This window comes from Oncorhynchus nerka, linkage group LG14 (genome assembly GCF_034236695.1).
Source record: "Oncorhynchus nerka isolate Pitt River linkage group LG14, Oner_Uvic_2.0, whole genome shotgun sequence".
In the NCBI taxonomy this organism is placed as follows: Eukaryota; Metazoa; Chordata; class Actinopteri; order Salmoniformes; family Salmonidae; genus Oncorhynchus; species Oncorhynchus nerka.
The window spans coordinates 43098304-43122469 of NC_088409.1; the positions used below are offsets into that span (position 1 = coordinate 43098304).

General features: G+C 42.9%; 1 protein-coding gene across 3 annotated transcripts in view; it reads right to left on the minus strand.

The window, feature by feature from the left end:
• Positions 1-1691: 1691 nt before the first annotated feature.
• LOC115141149 (gamma-aminobutyric acid type B receptor subunit 1-like) overlaps positions 1692-24166 on the minus strand; it is a 49257-nt gene continuing 26782 nt past the window's right edge. For all 3 annotated transcript variants that reach the window (XM_029679829.2, XM_029679830.2, XM_029679831.2), the window contains 17 exons: positions 23777-23911; positions 22337-22507; positions 21574-21675; positions 21247-21312; positions 20738-20929; positions 19880-20125; positions 19148-19211; positions 18257-18334; positions 15024-15174; positions 14411-14543; positions 14028-14144; positions 12699-12806; positions 7472-7565; positions 6752-6879; positions 5149-5277; positions 4712-4855; positions 1692-4306 (listed from right to left, as the gene is read on the minus strand). In XM_029679829.2, coding sequence (XP_029535689.1) covers positions 4016-4306; positions 4712-4855; positions 5149-5277; positions 6752-6879; positions 7472-7565; positions 12699-12806; positions 14028-14144; positions 14411-14543; positions 15024-15174; positions 18257-18334; positions 19148-19211; positions 19880-20125; positions 20738-20929; positions 21247-21312; positions 21574-21675; positions 22337-22507; positions 23777-23911 — 2349 coding nt within the window. In that variant the 3' untranslated portion in view covers positions 1692-4015. The remainder of the gene's footprint in view (positions 4307-4711; positions 4856-5148; positions 5278-6751; positions 6880-7471; positions 7566-12698; positions 12807-14027; positions 14145-14410; positions 14544-15023; positions 15175-18256; positions 18335-19147; positions 19212-19879; positions 20126-20737; positions 20930-21246; positions 21313-21573; positions 21676-22336; positions 22508-23776; positions 23912-24166) is intronic.

A 24166-nucleotide genomic window follows, 5' to 3' on the forward strand; every position in this document is an offset into this window, starting at 1 on the left:
CTACCTACCCGTGTTTGACCATTGCCTGCATGTGACCACGATTCCTGCCTTCTGCAACGGCTTAATAAACATCTGCCGGGCTCTGCGTGTGAATCTACACCTTTTTCTCCCTGAGTATTCATTACAAGTATGTCCAGGTAAACCCTTGGTGTGCACAGGGTAAATTGTTCAGGGAGGTTTACTGTACTTTAATGATGCCTGTATATACTTCTTGAAGTTGTAGGTACTCATAAGAACAGAAAACATTTATACTTTACTAAACTGTCTGATTCTAGAATAGTTTTACATAGCATAAGTTTATATTTTGTTTTTGTGTTACTATGTAGAGAATAATGGAGCTGGAAGGACATGAAATGACGCACATTCTTGTTTTTGTGGCCGAGGTTGGGTTCAATCTGGCTAAAGGCACCGAGCTAGAATTGGCACACCAGGCCAACGTGGGGGCAGTATTACGTGTGCTGCCGTTTCTGAGAATGAAAACACATTCCACACATTGTGCTCTATAACACCCAACTTCTCCTGGCCTTCCTAAACACACTTTACAGAGACCTAATGCCAGAACACGAAAGAGTTTGACTGTATTTGGCAAAATTCTGTAATTGTGTGGGATAATGTCAGCTTCCACTGACCCAACAGTGTTTGGGAATGGTCTGCTGCGCATGAAATAATAACAATGGAGTTCCTTCCACCATCCTCCACCATGTGATGTTGACGATTCTCTGGCCAGACCAACAAGAGCAACAGGATGTCCACCAAGAAGGTGGGAACTTGTAGTGGTACGTACTATGAGGAAGTACAATTTATTGTTTTTTTTACAATGTTGTGGGGTTTTTACATTTTTGTTGTTGTTGCATGGATGTAATTTTGTTGCAAATTTTCTGTTCACTATATATGACTTTACATGTCAAAATGGACATGCAAATGTGAATTTCTATTTACTTGTAACACATTGCTACAAAAATAAGTGTACTGTATACGTACAAATGTGCATATCCTTTTTCTGTGTACTACAGCATTGACTTTCCCCAGTAAACTTCGACCTACTGTTGAAATCGGTCTCTAAAAAGCTCAGTGTGATACACAATAGCATTCCGCTAGACAAAACGGACATTCTTGTATAGTACAGTAAGCAGTCAGTGTCAACAAAAAAAGTAGAACAAAACTGCCATTTGTATATAACAAACATTTCCAGGGTTGACTGCCATGGTGAAAAAACATCTAAACATTTTGACCAATAGGGCTCACACGATGAACAAAAAAAACAGTTTCATTTTGGTGGCATTGGACAATTTATTGACACAATAACTATGGTTTTGAAGCATTAATTAAATGTTTTGGGTGAGTTACTACATTTTGCAGACATGCAATAGAGTTGTGATGTTCCATAAAACTGTTGTGACAATTGCACTTACAGTTTAGAGAATGTTAAGACTGTTTCAAAAAATTAGCCGAAGCGATTGAGAAACTGTGATAACAGAATCCCTTGGGTGTCATTAACTGATGGTGACATCTAGTGGTTAAAACAGCTGTGTGTGACATGCGTGTCCCTTTGGACATGGTTATGATACCACATATATTGTCTGTCATAAAATACCCATTCAAAGTATAATGAAGTGTTTTGTTGTATATGAGGGTGTTTACATGAAATTATGTTCATTATTAGTCCAATTGAACACAACATAATACACAAATTCAGTGAAAAACAATGGGTTTATTTTACTATGATTATCCATATATTTGAATACATATAATCTGAAATATATCAACATTTAAAATTGTAAATATAGTGTATACAAATATCTTAAAATCCAGTTGTATAGACTGAGTGTACAAAACATTAAGAATACCTGCTTTTTCCATGACAGACTGAACAAGTGAATCCAGGTGAAAGCTAGGATCCCATATTGACGTCACCTACTCAATCCACTTCAATCAGTATAGATGAAGGGGAGGATAAGGATTTTTAACCCTTCAGACCATTGAAACATGGATTGTGTATGTGAACCATTCAGAGGGTGAATGGGCAAGACAAAGTGCCTTTGAACAGGGTATGGTAGTAGGTGCCAGGCACACCGGCTTGAGTGTGTCAAGAACTGCAACACTCTGGATTTTTCACAACAGTTTCCCGTGTGTATCAAGAATTGTCCACCACCCAAAGGACATCCAGCCAACTTGACACAACTGTGAGAAGCATTCGAGTCAACATGGGCCAGCATCCCAGTGGAAAGGTTTCAATACCTTGTAGGCCGTGCCCCGACGAATTGAGGCCGTCCTGAGGGCAAAAGGGGCTGCAACTCAATATTAGAAAGGTGTTCCTAATGTTTTGTACACTCGGTGTATATTCATACATGTGCAAGAGTATATTTCTCTAAATAATCTTCGCATACATATATTACAATATTACCCAATGTCGTCCATGTACAGTTAATAAATAGGGACTATTTCATCCAATAACTTCCTATGGAGAGGTTGTATATCTCACTTTCCTATACCCTGAGCTACAGTATGTCATTAGAACGGCAACAAAATCCTGACCTGAAACCCTGTTACGTCTTGAACTATAGTGCAACATGAGATCACGCTATTTGGAAAAGTATCGTCACTTACGTAACTTGCCAATAAAGCTGTGTTATATCATTGCTTCATACATTTGGACAAATTGCTAATGAATGAGATTGTACATATATATATTAACTGTCGTAGACGCATGTCAGAATCCGTTACACTCTTCGTCATCACATTCACAAATGTGGTTGTACAAAGCTAAAATTGGAGGGACAATTCGGAAAGAAACATCAAATATAAGACCAACGGGTGACAGGCATGTACCCTCACATTTACATTTATATACAGATTGTCACTAAAATCTGTTTTTCCCTAAAGACAAAGATTTTTTTTTAAAAAGGCTCGGAAGACTGATGCATAATACATATGCCGTTTAAAATCTTTAGGAGGTTGAGCTACCTTTGAATATCTCTGTGTCCAAGAAAATTCAAATCGCCGGAACATATCCATTCAAGTCCAATTGAAAACGTTCAAAAAGACGATCCATAGAAAATGGATTAGGTTACATATCACATTACACTCGTTTCTTATCAAATGGGTTTCATCTATTCAAGAGCATATAACAGCAAACATGTGATTGAAGATACAAAGCTGTACTTGAATATGTGTACAGCATAACATCCACAAATATCTTGCTATTGTCCCAAAATGTGGGTGTCCATTCCAAAACCCTCTACTGCATATGGCTATAATGTTGGCAATTCACTGTCAGTTAGGATGACTTTACACTGAGTTTAGATGGCGTTTTGATATGAAATCCAGTAAATTGAATCACAGGGAAACTGTGCTGTTTTTTCCACTCTAATTGCATTTGAACAGTCCCCCCAAAAAAAAACTGTTGAACTAAATAGATATAGGGCACAACACTGAATCCATGACATAACATATCATACATTATGCAATAACAATATTAATCAATTACCATGTGCTTCGCTATTTCAACAAACAGAAGACAAATAGGCAGAGACGGGAGTCAAAAAGAGACAAATAGAGACGGGAGTCAAAAGGAGCAAACACACACAGTACACAAAGTCCTCCCGGAGATCCTAGATACATCTGCACAACAGAACGAGAAAACAAACAAAGGGAAGGAGGAAAGAGGAGGAGTGAAAAGGGGAGATCTGTCCATTTTCTTGTCTCCACAAGTAGACTGAGGGTTAACTCTGGGATGTGCTCGTCTCTTATTCAATAACTCGTATTACTAGTCATAAGTGCTTCAGGTTCCCACAGTGAGATTGACTGTGAGAAAGACTGGTGTTACCCCGGGTGACTCGCCTCACAGCAGCCTGTAGTGAATGGAATGGAAAAGCCCTCTGCCGTCGTGTGCCTCCACTCGCTCTGTCAATGTCAGTAGCTTGTGCTCTTTTTCCATAACAAGTGAAAGTCACAGTGCCTCCATGTGTGTTCGTTCCTCCGTGTGCTCTGCGCTCCTCCAGCCCCCCTCCCCCCTTCACTTGTAGAGCAGGGGGATCTGGCTGTTGTGACAGTGGTTGCGACTTATCTTGCTGTCCGCCTGGTACAGGTTGGAGGAGTTGGAGAAGGAGGGGGGTAAGGAGGAGTGATTGTCCGACGCGGGGTTGGGGTAACCGGGTGGAGGCAGGAGAGACTTGGGGTCTGGCTGGGAAGAGGGCGGGGACGGGTTGCTGTGGTTCTGATTGGTGCCGGATGAGGGCCGTCGTCGGTTGCGCAGGGCCTGTCTCTCAACCAGCTGGTTGCGGAGCTCCGATACCCTCTGCTCTTTCTGAGAGCACGGAAGAGGGAGAGGTCTTATTAATACTGGACACTCATGGGTAAAGCTGAATCATTTATAAATCATTCACTGAGCATGAATTAGACATGTATTCCTTATGTATCAATCATATCTCTGAGTAAAATATAATAAAATGAATGATAAAATTGATTGGTTGGTCAAATAATTCAGACATATTAGAAGTATTTTAATAGATGCATTGTGATTGTATTTTGACATCTAAGGTATCAAAGTGAGTGTGTATTGTAGTACCACCTGTATGATAAAGATTGTTTGAATGATGAATTACTAGTTCCAATTATTCAGATGTACTTTAAATGTATTAAATGTATTAAATCTAGATGTATTGTGATTCTATGTTGACAGCTAAGGTGTATCAAAACACGTGTACTGTACCTCCTGTATGATCTTCTGCAGCTCACGGTTCTCTCTCTCCAGCTGGCGAGACTTCTCCTCGTCGTTGTTGTTGGTGGACGAGCCGGTCTTCAGCGTGTCCTGCTGCTCCGACTGCCACTCACCACGCGTAATCAGCCTGCGCATCTAGAATAGAATAGAGTATAACATTATTTCTACACAGCCAGAGAGACAGAGACGAACCATATACTATATGTGAATTTGGAAATGTTAACATTGAGGAAAGTATTGAGACTTTGTTTTCCCAGTGCTAATGCAAGTGTCCATTAAATACTGCTGCTAAATGACTCAGAGTCCTAGGCATCCTATTCCCGATATAGTGCACTACTTTTGACCAGAGCCCTTGTCAAAAGTAACACACTATAAAGGGAATAGGGTGCCTTTTGGGACGCAGGCCTATTCTACACAGTATAGTGTACCTTGGGCACGAAGAGCACCACCAGCGTGATGTAGACAGAGAACACTATGGCCAACGCGGCAAAGGCAAAGGAAGCATCCTGCTGTGACGTGAGGATCATAGTGACGGGAGCCGTGATCATGCACAACACCTGCAGAGACGGGGGGAGCGAGAGAAAGGGGAAAGAGAGAGGGAAGAGGGGGAGAGAGGGATATAGAAAGAGAGAGAGGGAGAGAAACAAAGAGGTAAATATCAAGGGAGAGGTGAAAGAGGAAAATAAGATCTCAAAAAGCGCTTGGCAACTGCTTATCATTCCAACGAGGTTCCCAATATGAAAACATCATTAAAAAGTCATAGATGAAGTAGCAGGTTAGCAGTACCATACTGGCACATCATCACAATATCAAGCCTTACAAAAGCTCTCTGCTTCCCAACAAGGAGGCCTTTGCAGATTTATTTTAAAGGAGTCCATCTCATACAGGGCACCATTTATGTAGGGAAATGTATAATTCATCTATGTGTATTACACCACGAAATACACACAATTAAATAAAATGGTGAAATCAACATCTATGCTTTCCCTTTGTCCGGAACTGCAGCTGTGTTTAACAATTTCATCAAGCTTTCTGAATGATTGATCAATTAAATGTTCTTTCCTCTGCTTTGCAAAAAAAAAACGACTGTATGTACTTCATAATTGCACAACCGCCCCACAGCAAATGGGCAGTCAAACTGTGGGTGGTTTCGTAAGTGTTTTGGTGTTTCCTCATTAAGCTGTTTTGAGATGGGAATCTGGGCAAATTCTGGCAATTAGGTAAATCATTGTTCAGAGAGTACTAAAATGTTTGCACATTGTTGAGCAGAAATAGAAACCCAGCCTAAAGCTAAAGTTATAAAAAAAATTGCCCGTATAAGAGCAGTGTTTTTTTCCCCCAGCAATAGTCTACATTACCAGACATTTCATGGATTTGCTCACCTGTGTGAGTAGGATTACACCTGTGTGAGTAGGATTACATCTATGTGAGTAGGATTACCCCTTTGTGAGTAGGATTACCCCTGTGTGAGTAGGATTACCCCTGTGTGAGTAGGATTACCCCTGTGTGAGTAGGATTACACCTGTGTGAGTAGGATTACACCTGTGTGAGTAGGATTACCCCTGTGTGAGTAGGATTACCCCTGTGTGAGTAGGATGATCCCTGTGTGAGTAGGATTACCCCTGTGTGAGTAGGATTACACCTGTGTGAGTAGGATTACCGAATGGCTATGGCTACTTGTTTGCAACACTTAGATGGTGCAATGGTATGTTATCGCTGCTATCTATTGGTGATGATTATGATTAAATTATTGTTTAAGTATAGCACTAATGCTTTGCCTTATGCCAAAAATATGTCTTCCAAAAATACATTTATGAGCACATGCTTACCACCAGAAATAATGAGTCTTAGCAGTATGTCATCATTATGCACTGACGAATCATTGAATCTCATGTCCACACAGAGACAATGTCTAGCCCCTGCTATCGTTCTACCAATAGTTAATTGTTGCTTGGAGATCATTCGCTCGATGGACTGCCTAAAATGCAGAGCGGAAACCAGAGCACTCCCCCTGTGATGGTTGAGACTCACAGCCACGTTGTAAATAGCCATCCCCACGGCTCGATGGTCATTGATCTTCTCCGTGGAAACAGACTTGGTCTCGTAGGCTAGAAATATCCCCAGCAACAGCAGCAGTCCCTTGTAGCCATACACTACACCTGGTGGAGAGATAGAGGGAGGGAGAGAGCGAGAGAGAGAGAGAGAGAATGAGAGAGCGAGAGTGAGATGGAAAGCGAAGACGATGGAGTGATGTTAGGCAGTTGACTGAAGGAAATGCATATTCCCCCTTTATTTCTTCTGTCCAAGTGTCCATTGTTCTTTCATTACGTCGCTCAATGGGGTGACAATATATTTGCATAGCACAGAGAGGGAATGCTATGGGGCAATGGCACAGTTTGTGACCCATATTATTTGAATTTGATAGTATAATGCATTCAGAAGAGCTGCCACTGTCAGGACGGGAGGCAGTATGGTGATAGTGAGAGAGAGACAGATGAAAGGAGAAGATAAAATGAAAGCGTATGAGGGAAAGATAAAGGCGGGGAATGACTGACTTGAGTGAGTGAGAGGAGGGGAAGAAAAGTGGGGTCAGACAAAAAAAAGAGAGAAAGAGCTAATGTGGGGGGCTGAGATACGAGGAGTGTTTAATTAACAATGAATGGACTGGGGATTGAGGGAGTGAGAGAGTGGAAAAAAAAGAGGGAATGAGGGAGTGAGCGAGAGAAGGAGTAGGGAATAGAGGAGGGATACCGAGCCATGTGTTCATCTTCTCTGAGGTGCAGTGCTCCAGGAGGGGCTGAATCAGGACATCCAAGTCTCCTTTAGGGGCCTCCCTAGTGAACTTCTACTCGGAGAGAGGGTGGGGGGAGGAAGTGAGAGAGACAGGGAGAGCGAGACAGGGAGAGAGAGAGACAGGGAGCGAGGGACAGGGACAGGGAGCGAGGGACAGGGAGCGAGGGAGAGAGAGAGGAAGTGAGAGGGAAAGTGAGAGAGAACGGGAGACAGAGTGAAAGACATTCCGTTGTGATATCCACAATTTATTAACTTTAAAACTGACAAGTAGAAAGTAAACGAACAAAAAGATGACTGACATCAAAGAAATAATATTTTGTTGAACACCAGACATGTGACAGTGCTAACATACGAAAGCTAATGCCACATAGTATACAGAAAGTATTCACACCCCTTGACTTTTTCCACATCTTGTTGTGTTACAGCCTGACGAAGGCCGTGTGGCCAATACATAAAAGCTTACTAAAGAACAGTGATACTATCAAGAGTGGTGTGTGGGTTTCTTATTTCTTCTGTTACCATGCCCCCTCAAAAAAGACAGCTCAGATGTGCGAGTACCTTTTTAATATTGAATTTTGTTGAGTTACAGACAGAATTTTAAATGGATACCATTTCAATTTTTGGTCACTGGCCGACACATAATACCCCATGATGTCAAAGTGGAATTATGTTTTTAGAAATGTTTACAAATTAATTGAAAATTAAAAGCCGAAATGTTTTGAATCAATAAGTATTCAACCCCTTTTCTATGGCAAGCTTAAATAAGTTCAGTAGTAAAGTTGCATGGACTCACACTGTATGCAACAATAGTGTTGAACATGATTTTTGAATTCCTACATCATCTCTGTACCCCACATATACAATTATCTGTAAGGTCCCTCAGTTAAGTAGTGAATCTCAAACATAGATTCAACTGCTAAAGACCACAGAGGTTTTCCAATGCCTCGCAAAAAAAGCCTACTGGTAGATGGGTAAAAAATTTCAAAGCAGACATTGAATATCCCTTTGAACATGGTGAATCAACCCAGTTGCCGGAGAGGAAGGGAACCAATCAGGGATTTCACCATAAGGTGACTTTAAACCGGTTACAGAGTTTAATGGATGTGATAGGAGAAAACTGAGGATAGATCAACAATGTTATTACTCCACCATTTTGTTATTGAACCTTTATTTAACTAGGCAAGTCAGTTAAGAACAAATTCATATTTACAATAATGGCCTACCGGGGAACAGTGGGTTGGCACCGGAGAAGAAGGCATATGTTTTATGTGCCCCAAACCGATTGTGTTTTTTGTTTGTAACTTGATTTTTTACTGATTTTGTACACAATGTTACCGCTACTGTCTCTTATGACCGAAAATCCCTGCTGGACATCAGGACTGCGATTACTCACCACGGACTGGCAGAATCCTTTTTTTCCTTTAACGACTTTGATGAGTTTGACGCAAACAATATACTGCTTTCTTGGGAACAGGCCCAGATCCCCGTGATTTGCGTGGAGGCGGAGAAAAAGGGGCCGGAGGGCGGGCTGCCTTCGGATAATTTGTAGGCGATTGAATAAACCCCCACTTCCTTCCATTCTGCAAGCAAACGTGCAATCTTTGGACAATAAAATAGATGACCTACGCTGAAGATTAAACTACCAATGGGACATTCAAAACTGTAATATCTTATGTTTCAAGGCTGAACGACGACACTATCAACATACAGTGGGCTGGTTATACGCTGCACTGGCAGGATAGAACAGCGGCGTCTGGTAAGACAAGGGGCGGCGGACTATGTATTTTTGTAAATAACAGCTGGTGCACGATATCTAAAGAAGTCTCGAGCTATTGCTCACTTGAGGTAGAGTATCTCATGATAAACTGTAGACCACACTACCTACCTAGTGATTTTTAATCTGTATTTTACGCAGTTGTTTACATACCACCACAGACTGAGGCTGGCACTAAAACAGCATTGAATCAGCTGTATTCTGCCATAAGCAAACAAGAAAGCGCTCACCCAGAGGCGGTGCTTCTAGTAGCCGGGGACTTTAATGCAGGGAAACTGAAAAACGTTTTACCAAAATTCTATCAGCATGTTAAATGTGCAACCAGAGGAGAAAAAAAAACTCGGAACCACCTTTACTCCACACACAGAGACGCATAAAAAAACTCTCCCTCGTCCTCCATTTGGCAAATCTGACCATAATTCTATCCTCCCGATTCATGCTAACACGCAAAAATTAAAGCAGGAGGCATCAGTGACTAGATCAATAAAAAAGTGGTCAGATGAAGCAGACGCTAAGCTACAGGACTGTTTTGCTAGCACAGACGGGAATATGTACAGGGATATCACCGATGGCATTGAGGAGTACACCACATCAGTCATTGGATTCATTTTTTTATTTATTTTTACCTTTATTTTACTAGGCAAGTCAGTTAAGAACAAATTCTTATTTTCAATGACGGCCTAGGAACAGTGGGTTAACTGCCTGTTCAGGGGCAGAACGACAGATTTGTACCTTGTCAGCTCGGGGATTCGAACTTGCAACCTTTCGGTTACTAGTCCAACGCTCTAACCACTAGGCTACCCTGCCGCCTCATCAATAAGTACGTTGATGACGTCGTCCCCACAGTGACCGTACGTACATACCCCAATCAGAATCTATTGATTACAGGCAACATCCACACTGAGCTAAAGGCTAGAGCTGCCACTTTCAAGGAGCAGGACTCTAACCCGGAAGCTTATAATCCCGCTATGCCCTCCGACGAACCATCAAAAAGGCAAAGCGGCAAGACAGGACTAAGATTGAATCGTACTACACTGGCTCTGATGCTCGTCGGATGTGCCAGGGCTTGCAAACCATTACAGACTACAAAGGGAAGCACAGCCAAGAGCTGCCTAGTGACACGAGCCTACCAGACGAGCTAAACTACCTCTATGCTCGCTTCAAGGCAAATAACACTGAAACATGCATGAGAGCACCAGCTGTTCCGGAACACTGTGTGATCGCACTCTCCACAGCCGATGTGAGCAAGACCTTTAAACAGGTCAACATTCACAAGGCCGCAGGGCCAGACGGATTACCAGGACATGTACTGCGAGCATGCACTGACCAACTGGCAAGTGTCTTCACTGACATTTTCAACCTCACCCTGACCGAGTCTGTAATACCAACATATTCCCCCTCAGGAGACTGAAACAATTTAGCATGGGTCCTCAGATCCTCAGTCGGAAGTTTACATACACTTAGGGTGGAGTCATTAAAACTTGTTTTTCAACCACTCCACAAATTTCTTGTTAAACTATAGTTTTGGCAAGTCGGTTAGGACATCTACGTTGTGCATGACACAAGTCATTTTTCCAACAATTGTTTACAGACAGATTATTTCACTTATAATTCACTGCAGTAATTCCAGTGGGTCAGAAGTTTACATACACTAAGTTGACTGTGCCTTTAAACAGCTTGGAAAATTCCAGAAAATGATGTCATGGCTTTAGAAGCTTCTGATAGGCTAATTGACATAATTTGAGTCAATTGGAGGTGTACCTGTGGATGTATTTCAAGGCCTACCTTCAAACTCAGTGACTCTTTACTTGACATCATGAGAAAGTCAAAAGAAATCAGCCGAGAAACAAAAATGGTAGACCTCCACAAGTCTGGTTCATCCTTGGGAGCAATTTCCAAACGCCTGAAGGTACCACGTTCATCTGTACAAACAATAGTATGCAAGTATAAACACCATGGGATCACTTAGCTGTCATACCGCTCAAGAAGGAAACGCGTTCTGTCTCCTAGAGATGAACGTACTTTGGTGTGAAAAGTGCAAATCAATCCCAGAACAACAGCAAATGACTTTGTGAAGATGCTGGAGGAAACAGGTACAAAATTATCTATATCCACAGTAAAACGAGTCCTATATCGACATAACCTGAAAGGCCGCTCAGCAAGGAAGAAACCCCTGCTCCAAAACTGCCATAAAAACATCAGACTACGGTTTGCAACTGCACATGGGGACAAAGATCATACTTTTTTAGAGAAATGTCCTATGGTCTGATGAAACAAAAACTTCACAAAATAGATGGCATCATGAAGAGGGAAAATTATGTGGATATATTGAAGCAACACCTCAAGACATGAGTGGGGTCTTCCAAATGGACAAGCATACTTCCAAAGTTGTGGCAAAATGGCTTAAGGACAACAAAGTCAAGGTATTGGAGTGGCCATCACAAAGCCCTGGCCTCAATTCCATAGAAAATTTGAGGGCAGAACTGAAAAAGCGTTTGTGAGCAAGGAAGCCCGACTCAGTTACACCAGCTCTGTCAGGAGGAATGGGCCAAAATTCACCCAACTTATTGTGGGAAGCTTGTGGAAGGCTACCCGAAACATTTGACTCTAGCTAAACAATTTAAAGTCAATGCTACCAAATACTAATTGAGTGTATGTAAACTTCTGACCCACTGGGAATGTGATGAAAGAAATAAAAGCTGAAATAAATCATTCTCTCTACTATTATTCTGACATTTCACATTCTTAAAATAAAGTGGTGATCCTAACTGACCTAAGACAGGGAATTTGTACTAGGAATAAATGTCAGGAATTGTGAAAAACTGAGTTTAAATGTATTTTTTGCTAAGGTGTATGTAAACGTCCGACTTCAACTGTATTACCTCAAATAACCGGTGCCCCAGCACATTGACTCGTTTTCCCCTCTGTATATAGTCTCTACAATGGAATTGCTTACCAAGAAGACATTGAATGTTCCTGAGTGGCCGAGTTAAATCTGCTTGAAAATATATTGCAAGACCTGAAAATGGATCTCTAGCAATGATAAACAACCAATTTTACAGAGTTGAAGAATTTTGAAAAGAACCATGGGCAAATGTTGCATAATCTAGGTGTGGAAAGCTCTAGAGACCCAGAAAGGCTCACCACTGTAATCGCTGCCAAAGGTGCTTCTTTCTACAAAGTACTGACCCAGGGTTGTGAATACTTATGTAAATGAGATATTTCTGTATTTAATTTGCAATAAATTAGCAAAATAAAATCTAAAAACATGTTTTCATTTGGTCATTATGGGGTATTGTGTGTAGATGGGTGACAAAAAAACAACAATTGAATCCATTTTGAATTCAGACTAAAACAACAGCATTAGGAAAAAGGTCCAGGGGTGTGACCGATGCGACAGTGTCATTGTACCTCTACTGTGATGTGTAAAGGATCCACAATCTGCCAAATCATGAGTGACAGGATGTCTATGGCTAGTAACACTCCAACTGTTGCATAGAGTTTCCATGGCTCCAGGTGCTGCAGGGATACAGGAGAACCAATCACAATCCAAGGACCAAGGGTAAGGCAGTGAGTCCACAAACAAGAAGGGCTCAAGCATAGAGTAGATAAAGTGCCAACAGAGTACAGTATTGTATACGTGTATCAGCACAGAACACTTAAGTTATCAGAGCTCCCTTTAAAAAGAGATTCATGTCAATGGGCTTCCCTGGTTAAACAAAGCACACACAAATTCATTGGCATTTAGACAATACTGTTGAAATATTCTAAGTGTAAATTGAAGAGTTTCTAGGCAGTGGATGCTATACGCACAACAGTGGTTTTTGAATGAGTAACATATCAAGAAGAAATTGGGCCCCAAAAAATGCTAAATAAACAACATGCTTCTTCATGTTCCATCACTTCATTCTGGCTTGTTCTAGCCCTGCAACCGTTCACCCCAGACAACCGTATCGCATAGACCTTGTCACCTCTTCTCTCCAAGTGCATGAAATGAGTTGACTGCCTTCACTAGTCTTGCCATATTCTGACTTGGAAACTTTTTTAAGTACTTTCACAGAGCTCTTTGGCAAATTGCCCTTGCACGGCCATTAAAGAGAGTTGAAAGTCAACCTGATTCGTCTTGCATTGGCTCAACTAATAAAGCCCCCGAAGGTTGGATTTCCACATAGAACTTTAATACTCATACATATTCATAAATGCTCCATAAATGGCTTAATCTCTCATTCTCCTGATTAGGTCTTAGAAGAATTCCCACAACACATCACACACTCGCAGTGTCTCCTTAGCTTCAGGACACGCTATCTTAGAAAGGACACACATATGCATACGTAATCAAGCCGATAGTGTGAGCATCACAGGTAAGAGTGTGTGTGAAGGTATCTCTCTGTATGAGTGTGAGTGAGTGTGTGTGTCTGTGTGTGCGTGTGTCTGTGTTACTCCTGTCTGTTTCAAGCCTGTCGTACGCTGCTCTACTCTACTGTACTCAACTGTACTCTATTTTACTCTACTGTACTGTACTCGACTCTACTGTACTCGACTCTACTGTACTCTACTGTACTCTACTGTACTGTACTGCAATATATCCCACAGTAGAGGATATACAGAGATACTTTAACATGCAGAGCAAAGCACATCTCCCAGCGGCTTGTGTATTTTTTATCTGCCAACACCACACACTCAGTACTGTAGACTCTGGAGCTTCCCTGTTCCCTCCTCTGGCCCTCCTAAAAGGCTTACCTTCCTCTTCTCCTTCTTCTCCTCCTTCTTTGTGAAGAGATTGTGTACCCACCAAATCTTGGTGAACATGCTGCCATATGCCAGACTGAAGCCCAGGCCGAGCAGCCACAGACGGAACTAGACAGAGAGGGAGAGAGAGAGATTTTGTTGATTCAATATTTAACTTTTTTTGATGCTTTGGCAATGCAAATGCAATTTTTATTATGCCAATAAAGCAACAACTGAATTGATAATGAGAGAGAGAGAGAGAGAGGGAGAGAGAAATAGAATATGAGAAACAGAGGCAGAGAGAGGAATCATTTCCCCTGACAAGCCATCGCAAGCACATCCCTCTACTCTAGCACCAGAAGAACAACCCACTCCCACGGCTTTAGCTGTGTTACCTGACAGACCACAGGGAACTGGGACCTGTGGATGTGGTGTCCGTCGATCCCCAGGGGAAACACAGCAGCCAGGGCCATCATACAACCCACTGCCGTCATGTTGTTCAGGTAGGGCTGGGAGTTCTGGATGTACCTGGCACAACACACACAAAGAGGGTATGAAGAAAGGCCAGAGAATATAGACAGAAACCCACAAAGGGACTGTTTCACGTGCACTGTCCGTAACACTGCATTGGAACTACTTGTCACAACAGCAATGTCATAAACGTGGCATATTTTGTCACTGAATGCAAAGTGACAAGGCATTCTGCATGGATTGGAGACAGTAATGCCAAATGCCGACATAGACGTGACTATCACTTGCCCACAGCCATCTGAAGACCTACAAGCAGGACCCACCAGGAAGACAGTCATACTCGACCCAGCGTGATGATGATGAATTGATGATGAATTGCTAGCTGTTTTTTGAGCTGTAATCTTTTTTAATTGAACCTTTAACCAGGCAAGTCAGTTAAGAACACATTCTTATGTACAATGACGGCCTACGATGACAGTGTTGCTTAAATGTGCGAGATAAATTCCCTCTGGAGGGGAAATAAAGTTATAATCTTACCGGACGTTGCTGTTGTAGATGTTGAAGGTCAGACAGACGATGCCCAGCAGGATGCCCAGACCAGCGAAGACAGACACCGCAGCAAACAGCTTCTGAGAGAGGTACCTAAACTCCTCAATGACTATTGTCGAGTCAGCCGGGGGCCCGGCACCTGAACAGAGAGACAGAGAGAGAGACAGAGAGAGACAAAGCGAGAGAGAGAGATAAAGAGAGAGAGAGATAAAGAGGGACAGAGACAGAGAGAGACAAAGCGAGAGAGAGAGAGAGAGAGAGAGAGATAAAGAGGGACAGAGACAGAGACAGAGAGAGAGAGAGAGAGAGAGAGAGAGAGAGAGAGAGAGAGAGAGAGAGAGAGAGAGAGAGAGAGAAAAAAGAAAGAAAGAAAGAAAGAAAAAAAGAAAGAAAAAAAGAAAGAAAGAAAGAAAGAAAGAAAGAAAGAAAGAAAGAAAGAAAGAAAGAAAGAAAGGAGGCCGGACAGAGGTTAGTCCATCCATGCCTTAAAGAGACAGACAGTCTACTGTACTTGATGTCACTCAGAACAGAACAGGGCAAAAGGACAATTATGTTTTGAATTAAGATCAAAATCAGAATTTGAACAGGGAGGGCACTACGTTCAGTAACCTCTACAGACACCAACCTAAAGGATCAAATGAAATTGGCACAATCAATTTACACAGTAACCAATGATTTAATTCAATGACCAAGAAGGTGCAGAAATGGAAAATAAATGAGGATAGATGTGGAAATCACCCTAAATATCTCAAAACATGTGCATAACTAAAAAGTAACCAAAAAATAGGCATTGGTTCTTTCAAGGTAGGAGATGGTTGAAAGTGCAGCTGACTGACTTTATCTGTCTCTGATTTCTCTCTGTATCCTCCTGTCTGTCTAAATCCAGCTCTGCCTGCAGATCCTGACAGCTTCTCGGGGTGTGGGTGTCACTGTGTCCTTATGTAAGTGCGGTGACAGTGACATGGACTTGTGTCAGTGTGTGGTGACGTGTCCATGTCAAGAAGAGGGTGACACAGTGTCGAGCCCCAGGGGTGTCACAATACCAGGGCGCCCACATTTGGTTTGACGGTTTCAGCGATATCACATCACTGACTTGCCTAAAGTGACATCTGAGACATCCTGTCTAAGAACAGAGTAACGGCTGTGAGAAGATGGGTGTGTTCTTGTGTGCATTGATGAGAGCGAGCACTGTCCTGTCAGCTGATGTGTTTGCACTGTTTAAACCTTCCTCCATCCTTGATCAAGGAATCAGGACAGGGCGTTGCCATGGAGACCAAGCTCTGTAACAGTTGCCACAGTGATTAGGAAGACAGCTGAGCTGAAGTGGTTGTTAGGGGAGACCGCGAAGAGAGAAAGAAAGTGACGGAGTAATTCAACAAGGGGTCACCTCCGTTACTTCTAGAACAAACTAAACTCACCTCCGTTACCTCAAGAACAAACTAAACTCACCTCCGTTACCTCAAGAACAAACTAAACTCACCTCCGTTACCTCAAGAACAAACTAAACTCACCTCCGTTACCTCAAGAACAAACTAAACTCACCTCCGTTACCTCAAGAACAAACTAAACTCACCTCCGTTACCTCAAGAACAAACTAAACTCACCTCCGTTACCTCAAGAACAAACTAAACTCACCTCTGTTACCTCAAGAACAAACTAAACTCACCTCCGTTACCTCAAGAACAAACTAAACTCACCTCTGTCATATCTATAGCAAACTAACCTCAACTCTCCCACTGGTTACAGACATCAGTTCAATGTCTAGTTTTGATTTGCATTTGACTGAGTTGTCAACTAATGTGAATTCAACATGAAATCAACAAAGAATTTCCCCATTGGATTTAGGATCAAAGTTGGTTGAAAAAATGTGGATGACTTTTTGATTCAGCGTCATAACATTTTTTGTTGTTGAAATGACGTGGAAAATGACGTGGCAACCAGTTTGGCCCATTGGGCTGCGACTCACCAGTAATATTGACTCACCTCTGTTACTGTAGACACTTAGAATAAAAGGTGCCATCTAAAATCTAAAAGGGTCATTTGGCTGTCCACAGAGGCTTCTACATGGAACCCAAAATGGTTGAAACCAAAAAGGGTTTTTACATGGAACCTAAAAAGGTTCTCCAATAGGGACAGCTGAAGAACCCTTTAGAACCCTTTTTCTAAGAGCGTGCGGGTCAACTAATCTTAACACCGTCACCTCTATAGCAAACTAACCTCTATCACACTCCAGAAAACTAGACTCCCCTCCATCACCTCTGGAACAAACTAACCTCTATCACACTCCAGAAAACTAGACTCCCCTCCATCACCTCTGGAACAAACTAACCTCTATCACACTCCAGAAAACTAGACTCCCCTCCATCACCTCTGGAACAAACTAACCTCTATCACACTCCAGAAAACTAGACTCCCCTCCATCGCCTCTGGAACAAACCATCCTCACCTCTGTAAACCTACATCACACCAAGCTCACTCCTGTCACACTACAGAACAGTAAGACCACCAAACTCAGCCCTACAGTAAGTTGGCCTTGTGAAGGACAGAGATGGATACAGGTCACCATATAGTCGTCTCTGATTGGACCCATTAGCCCCGCTCCCCTCGGAGGCTAAGCTAAGCCTTGGAAACAAATCGTTTCCTTAAAAGTCTACAACGGTGACCTCTCTCTGGACTCCCAGAATGCACGATTGATTAGCGGTGCAGTAATTCTGAGCCCAGGCACAAGTGTGTCACCTCTCAAGGGAGGGCTGGGCCAGTAAACAACTGAACTACAACATTTGTCTTGGTGTGGCTGAAGCAAATCGACAGTAACAGCATTTCTCTGCAGACAGTGTCACGCTCTGTGGCTGTGGTGGATGTTGAACTTTCCTAAAGTGAAGAAGTGTAGGTGGGGGTCAGGCTTTCCTGACTGCCATGGTCTGGCCACTGGGCTGTGGGTGTAAACTAATTCTGGGTGAAGGAGGATGAGGGTCCAAATGATTGCTTTTAAAGCCAGAAGTGGTGATTTGTCTGACATGGAAATGATGGATGGAGGCATCGCGGGCTTAGAGAAAGAGTAGGCGTAACAGTAGGTCTAATGTGAGGGGAACGAGATAGATGGTTACATAGATGACTCACAGTGAGACAGTCACACACACACACACACCCACCCACAGAGAGAGAGAGAGAGACATACACAGGAAGCCTGACAAAGACAAACGTAATCAACGCCGCCCCACCTATCCACACATCGTTGCCGAACCAGGAGAGATTCTTCTGAGAGCTGTCGTAGTATCCAATCTTCTTATAACTGCCTCCTACACAGCGAGAGGGAGAAGATAGTTCAATTAAGATCTTCTCAGATCCTCTTTCTTTCCAGCCTACATAATGTCCTTGGGTTATGAAGGATTCAAACGACAACAAGCAAAAGAAACACTTTGAAAAAGAACGACAGATCAAAACATCATTATGAAAAGAAGGCTACGGAAGTGCACGGCAGAACATTTCAGATCCACAAATAGAGAGAAAGAGAGAAGAGGGGAAAAAGTGGAACGAAGAGATCGAGACGACACAGAGAGAGGTAGCGACACAGAGCTACCACAGGGAAAGAAAGACAGAGGGAGAGAATGAATATGTGGCATCCTTAACCATGAATACTGACGAGAATAATTCACAAATTCAAGTCAAGGCTTTCAATGTATTAACCCGATTACCCGACCTCGTCACTAGCACGGCAGCACGCGAAATGCCACCCAGTGATGCAGGCAGAAGTAGGATGATTATTTTTCGTTATGCATTAGGGCTCCAAAAAGAACAAAGGTACACAATAATATGCCACTTTAGCTTCGGTCCAGGCCTCTTCCAATTAGACTGAAGGCTTGACTCGACACATTTAGAAATAAACACAATTTGCCTCTCAAATCAACACGGGTGAGAACGGAGGGAAAGTAAGAAAAGCTTCAGCAGACAGCCTTGATCTTGATGCACGGACTGGACTGGCTGACATTCAATCGCTCCGCAACAGAATGTCAATGATTCTTTCTCATTACATTTTTTTTTTTTAACTACTGTAGGATATCCAGAACAAGGAAAGTCTGAAATATGGTTGAAATGGTGATAGATGACTTTACCTTGCAGTTGCTCAATAAGGGTCATCGCCATCCTGGAACCCTGGGCATCAAACACCACATGGCCCTGAAGGAGAAGAAAAGTGCTACATCAAGTCAGAAATCTACTGTCATCCATTCAGACTTATTGAATGAGCCAATACATACATTTATTTTTTTTATTTTTTTATTTCACCTTTATTTAACCAGGTAAGCAAGTTGAGAACAAGTTCTCATTTACAATTGCGACCTGGCCAAGATAAAGCAAAGCAGTTCGACACATACAACGACACAGAGTTACACATGGAGTAAAACAAACATACAGTCAATAATACAGTAAAAAAAAAAAAAAAAAAAAACAAGTCTATATACAATGTGAGCAAATTAGGTGAGAAGGGAGGTAAAGGCAAAAAAGGCCATGGTGGCAAAGTAAATACAATATAGCAAGTAAAACACTGGAATGGTAGTTTTGCAATGCTCTCTAATCCGGTCCCTGGGACAAATAGGGTATGCAGGCTTTTGCTCCAACCCATTCCTAACACACCATATTTAACTAACCAAGGGCTTGATGATACGTTTAGTAGTTGAATCAGGTGTGTTAATCCTCCAACCAGGGTTGGACTACCTGGACTTAATAATAATATAATAAGAAACACTCATTTGCGTTTTCCATTGCAAAAAGTTTTCAAACATTTCGTGCCCTAATGAACATGGCCCTAGTATATTCTACTGGATGGCCCTCCCTCCTGTACTCACAGACACGCCTTCAAATGAGCTGGTGTTGAGGGCGCGGTAGATCTCTGCTGTGATGTCATGGTTGTTGTAGTTGAAGTCCTCCAGCCTGCGGCCTTTGGCCTTCAGAGGGGCCACAGTCTTGTTGAGGGCCAGGGCCAGGGCCCAGACAGCGTCGTAGGCCAGAGGGGCCTCCTGGAAGCCCCCTGTCTCTTCCGGGTTCTTACCCCCCAGCCGGTTCATCAACGCCCCCAGGAACTCCTGAGAGGTCTGATTGGACCAGACATCGGGAAGGGGAGGAGTTGATATATGAGCGTCACCATTCGTGTGGCTTTCAAACTGAACTATTGTCCACCAAACTCATTAGTGTGACATTTATATAATTATAATCACTATGTTAGTTGTATTAGGGTCAACTTAGATTTAGGCAATACTGGACCCTCAAGCACTGTGTAATGGTTACGTATTACTAGTTACGTATTACTAGTTACGTATTACTAGTTACGTATTACTAGCCTTTGAAATCAAACGGTACTGTACTTAGCTCAGGGCTAGCCCTGGGCCAGGGACATTTATTTCATATAAATGTCTAAGTATGTGTCTCTGCCCTGGGCTAAGAAACATGTGGTGTGGAAAAGCCTAAAGGGCCCCTAGAGTGTACTATTGCAGAAGCACATCAAGCCGCCGCTCTGCAGATAGAGGAAGGAATATGAAGATAATCAGCAGCTAAGCTGGCAGCGTGTGAAATTGAAGGGACGACATGACCAGATGGAGAGCAGATGTTGCTCACCACATTGGAATGCGGATCATAATCAATAACATTACATGGACTTGGGGGACCTGATCTTGGATCAGTATGAGATCCGGACCAGATGTTCTCACCAGGTTGGAGGCTCCGCGGACGGTCTCGGGGTTGAGCATGACGATCTCCGTGGTAACGTGGCCCTCCACCGCCTCTGTCATGTTCTCGATGGTGCAGTTGATGGACGGGTCTTTGATCTTGAACCAGTTATCAGCGTACCAACCAATCAGAAACCACACATATTTCTTCCCATACAGTTTCTCCTTAAATACCTGGAGGATGGAGGGAGAGAGTTGGAAGGAGAGAGGGGAGAGAAAGTGAAAGAGAGAGAAAATAGGAAAAAAGATAAGGGCAGAGAGAGAGAGAAACATTTGGAAAATAGACAGAAAAGAAGAAGATGAAACACTTAATTGTCTGTTAAATTATTACTAATTACACATAAATATTCTTTGCTTCTCAAGGCTACATCATCACCAGAGTACAAATGACAATTCATTAAATAAAATATACAATAGAGGTCAATAACTACAAATAGCCCGATGATTTAATGCTCAACATAACTTGAGGTCAAACAATGAAAAACACTCACCTCGCAAAACACTTTCCTGGCTTCCGTCTCATAGAAGAGCCCCACAATTATTCTGGCATCCTGACGCTATTCAATGACAGGAAGCGCAATGATTTAAGCCATGTTAATGAAAATACATTCGCATAGTTCAATAATAATGATACAAGCCTTTACACTTTGACTATTACAATTCTATGGTACAACCTCGGCTACCTCGGCACTTCACAGCCTGGCAGTTGGTAGTGCTAATTAGCCTCCTGTATTAAATCACCTCACTTCGCTAACAGGCGCAGCTGTGAGCAGGGGAGAGCAACAGCAGCCCCCCCATTTAATATTTTATCAAAGCACCTTGAGATTCTTGACAGCGACAGCCGGGTCGGTGAGGAAGCTCTGTCTCACACTGATCTCAATCCCAGCCTCCTTCACCCTCTGCTCCAGATCATCCAGAGTCTATATGAGAAGAAGAGAGGGTAGATAGAAAGAGAGAAGGAAGAGAGAACAGAGAAGGAAAGACAAAAGAGAGAAGGGATGGGGAAGATAGAAAGAGAGAGGGGGGGGGGGGGTCGAGATTGAAAGAAAGATGGAAGGGGTGAGAAAATGAGAAAGGAAAGGCACAAGAAATTGAAATGGACCAATAAAGAAGAGAGTAAAAGAGGAAAGAGATAATAAAGGACAGAGGGAGAGAAAGCGAAAGATCATTTGAGAGAGAGGTGGGAAAAGAGAGAAAAACGAGAGGCAGAAAGAAGGGGAGATGATAAAGAGGGAAAAGACGTAGGGAAAGAGGAGCGATGGGTTCTTTCCTCTAATGGAGGTTAACTCTAAGTGCCACATCATCCACCCGGTTGCTCACCACCAATATTCCAACAAATCCACGATCAATTGTGGGATTGAATACTTAAAAGACTGTCATACTGCATATAAGTCCCACGTACGCACACACCCACACCCACACACTCATTTGCTCATTAAGATGTGGGAGAGTCACTGAAGAGGAGACTGTGGAAGAAAGAGAGAGAGAGAGAGAGAGAGACAGACAGAGTGAGAGACAGAGAGTGAGAGAGAGCGAGAGAGAGACATAGAGAGAAGAGATAGACGGAGAGAGTGTACTGACCGAAGTGAAGACCTCTGTGGTCTGCTGGATGGTAGCGATCTTTGTCCACTTCCACTTCTGGAAGAGGCGTACCCTGGTGGGGTTGTGGAGGGTGGCCGAGGGGTGGGTGCGGAAGAAGGTGGGGAAGCGGTTCCTGTTGGACAAGGCTGGAGAGCTGGAGCCATAGGACAACTGAGAAAGAGAGAGGGAGATAAACATTTAAAACACTACACAGCCAGGCAATATACAATCCTAATGTATTCCGTACCAATGCAACGTATTGCACTGATTTCAATTGAATTAAGAGGTGAAGGGGGTCTCATGTTCTATATCTATCAAGACTTTGGTTTCGGGTGTTCAGAGCATCGACACCCTGACATCAGGGAATGAGAGAAGAAGAAGGTAGAGACCTGATGATAAATGTCAAATGTCAAACGTCATGTACAATATCGAGTCCCAGCGTAAACGAATGTCCTGGTGTATGTAGAGGTAGTGGAGCCCCCAATACATGGACAGCAGACAATACATGTAGAGTAGGATGGAGTTTGCCAGCTCACAATTGAGTGCAGTCAGGGGGACAATGGTATCAGCCTGTGGAAAACAGCTCCAGCATTAGGGGTGACACACACACGGGAGAATGAAATTGAAGGAAATGGAACAAAGCGGCAGGGCACAGAGAGGCTCATAAAACACCACTTTGCAGGAAGCAGAAGAGAAGTACTCCAATGTGCTTTTTTTCACGACCTAAAACACTAGCCTCAAAATGAGTTGGTTCAGGGTCGTGTTCATTATGCACCAAATGGACTATAACAGGAAGGGATGAACTGGATTTGTCCAACAAGAAAGACACATTTTTGTTTTACGTTGCTAAATGTTTTAAAATGTTTCACAGTGCCGGTATAACAATTGGAGCACCCAGAAGTCCCTTGATTCTGGTCTGTTTGGTCCTTGGCTCTATTCCCTCTCTGATAGGCTTGTTTGACATGCAGAGAGATACTCCTCCTGAGGGTTGAACAGAGACAGAAATAAGTGTGTGGCGATTGGTGGTGGTGTACACTCTCTCACTAAAGAGCCAGATCCCTTTATATATATATATATATATATATATATATATATATGTGTGTGGTGTGTGTGTGTGAGGGAGGAGGTCGGGGGGAGACAGCTAGAGTGGGAACAAGGAGACTGAGAGGAAGAGAACAGAGGAAATCAAGCAGACAGGCCCAGGGCACTAGTTGCTGACAAGTGGAGGGAGTGAAGAGGAAAACAAAAAGAGATAGAGCTTTTAATGAAGGAGAGAAATGTATAGATAGGGAGATTTAATTTGTTCACAATTAATTACTTGGCTAAAAAGGCTGACTACAGTTTAAAGTTGATTATTAGATGACGAGAAAGAGAGAGCGAGAGAGAGAGAGAGCGAGAGAGCGAGAGAATGGGACACACACACACACAGTAGCTACCCACCACTATGAGGTTCCACATGCGAGCAGCCTCTGCTACCAGTGTGGATACGGAGCTGCAGCCGGGCATCAGGACTGTCTTGATGGGCTCTGTATAGAGCAGATCATAGAGCAACTTGGTGGACTCCCCTGGGTCACACTAAGAGAGAGAGAAAGAGGAAGAGGGACAGGGGGGAAATGGAGGGAGGAGGGGATATGGGGGAGATGGTGGGAAATAAAAGGGGAGACAGATGTGAGGGAGAGAGGGGGATGAAGGGAGAAAGAGAGGGAGGAAAAAGAGGAGGAAGATTAGGAGAGAAATAGGGGGAAAGAGAGGAAGAGAAGAGGGGTGAGATATGTGGGAGAGAAAGTGAAGGGGTGGGTAGAGAACAGGGGTAGAGAGAGAGGGAGAGAG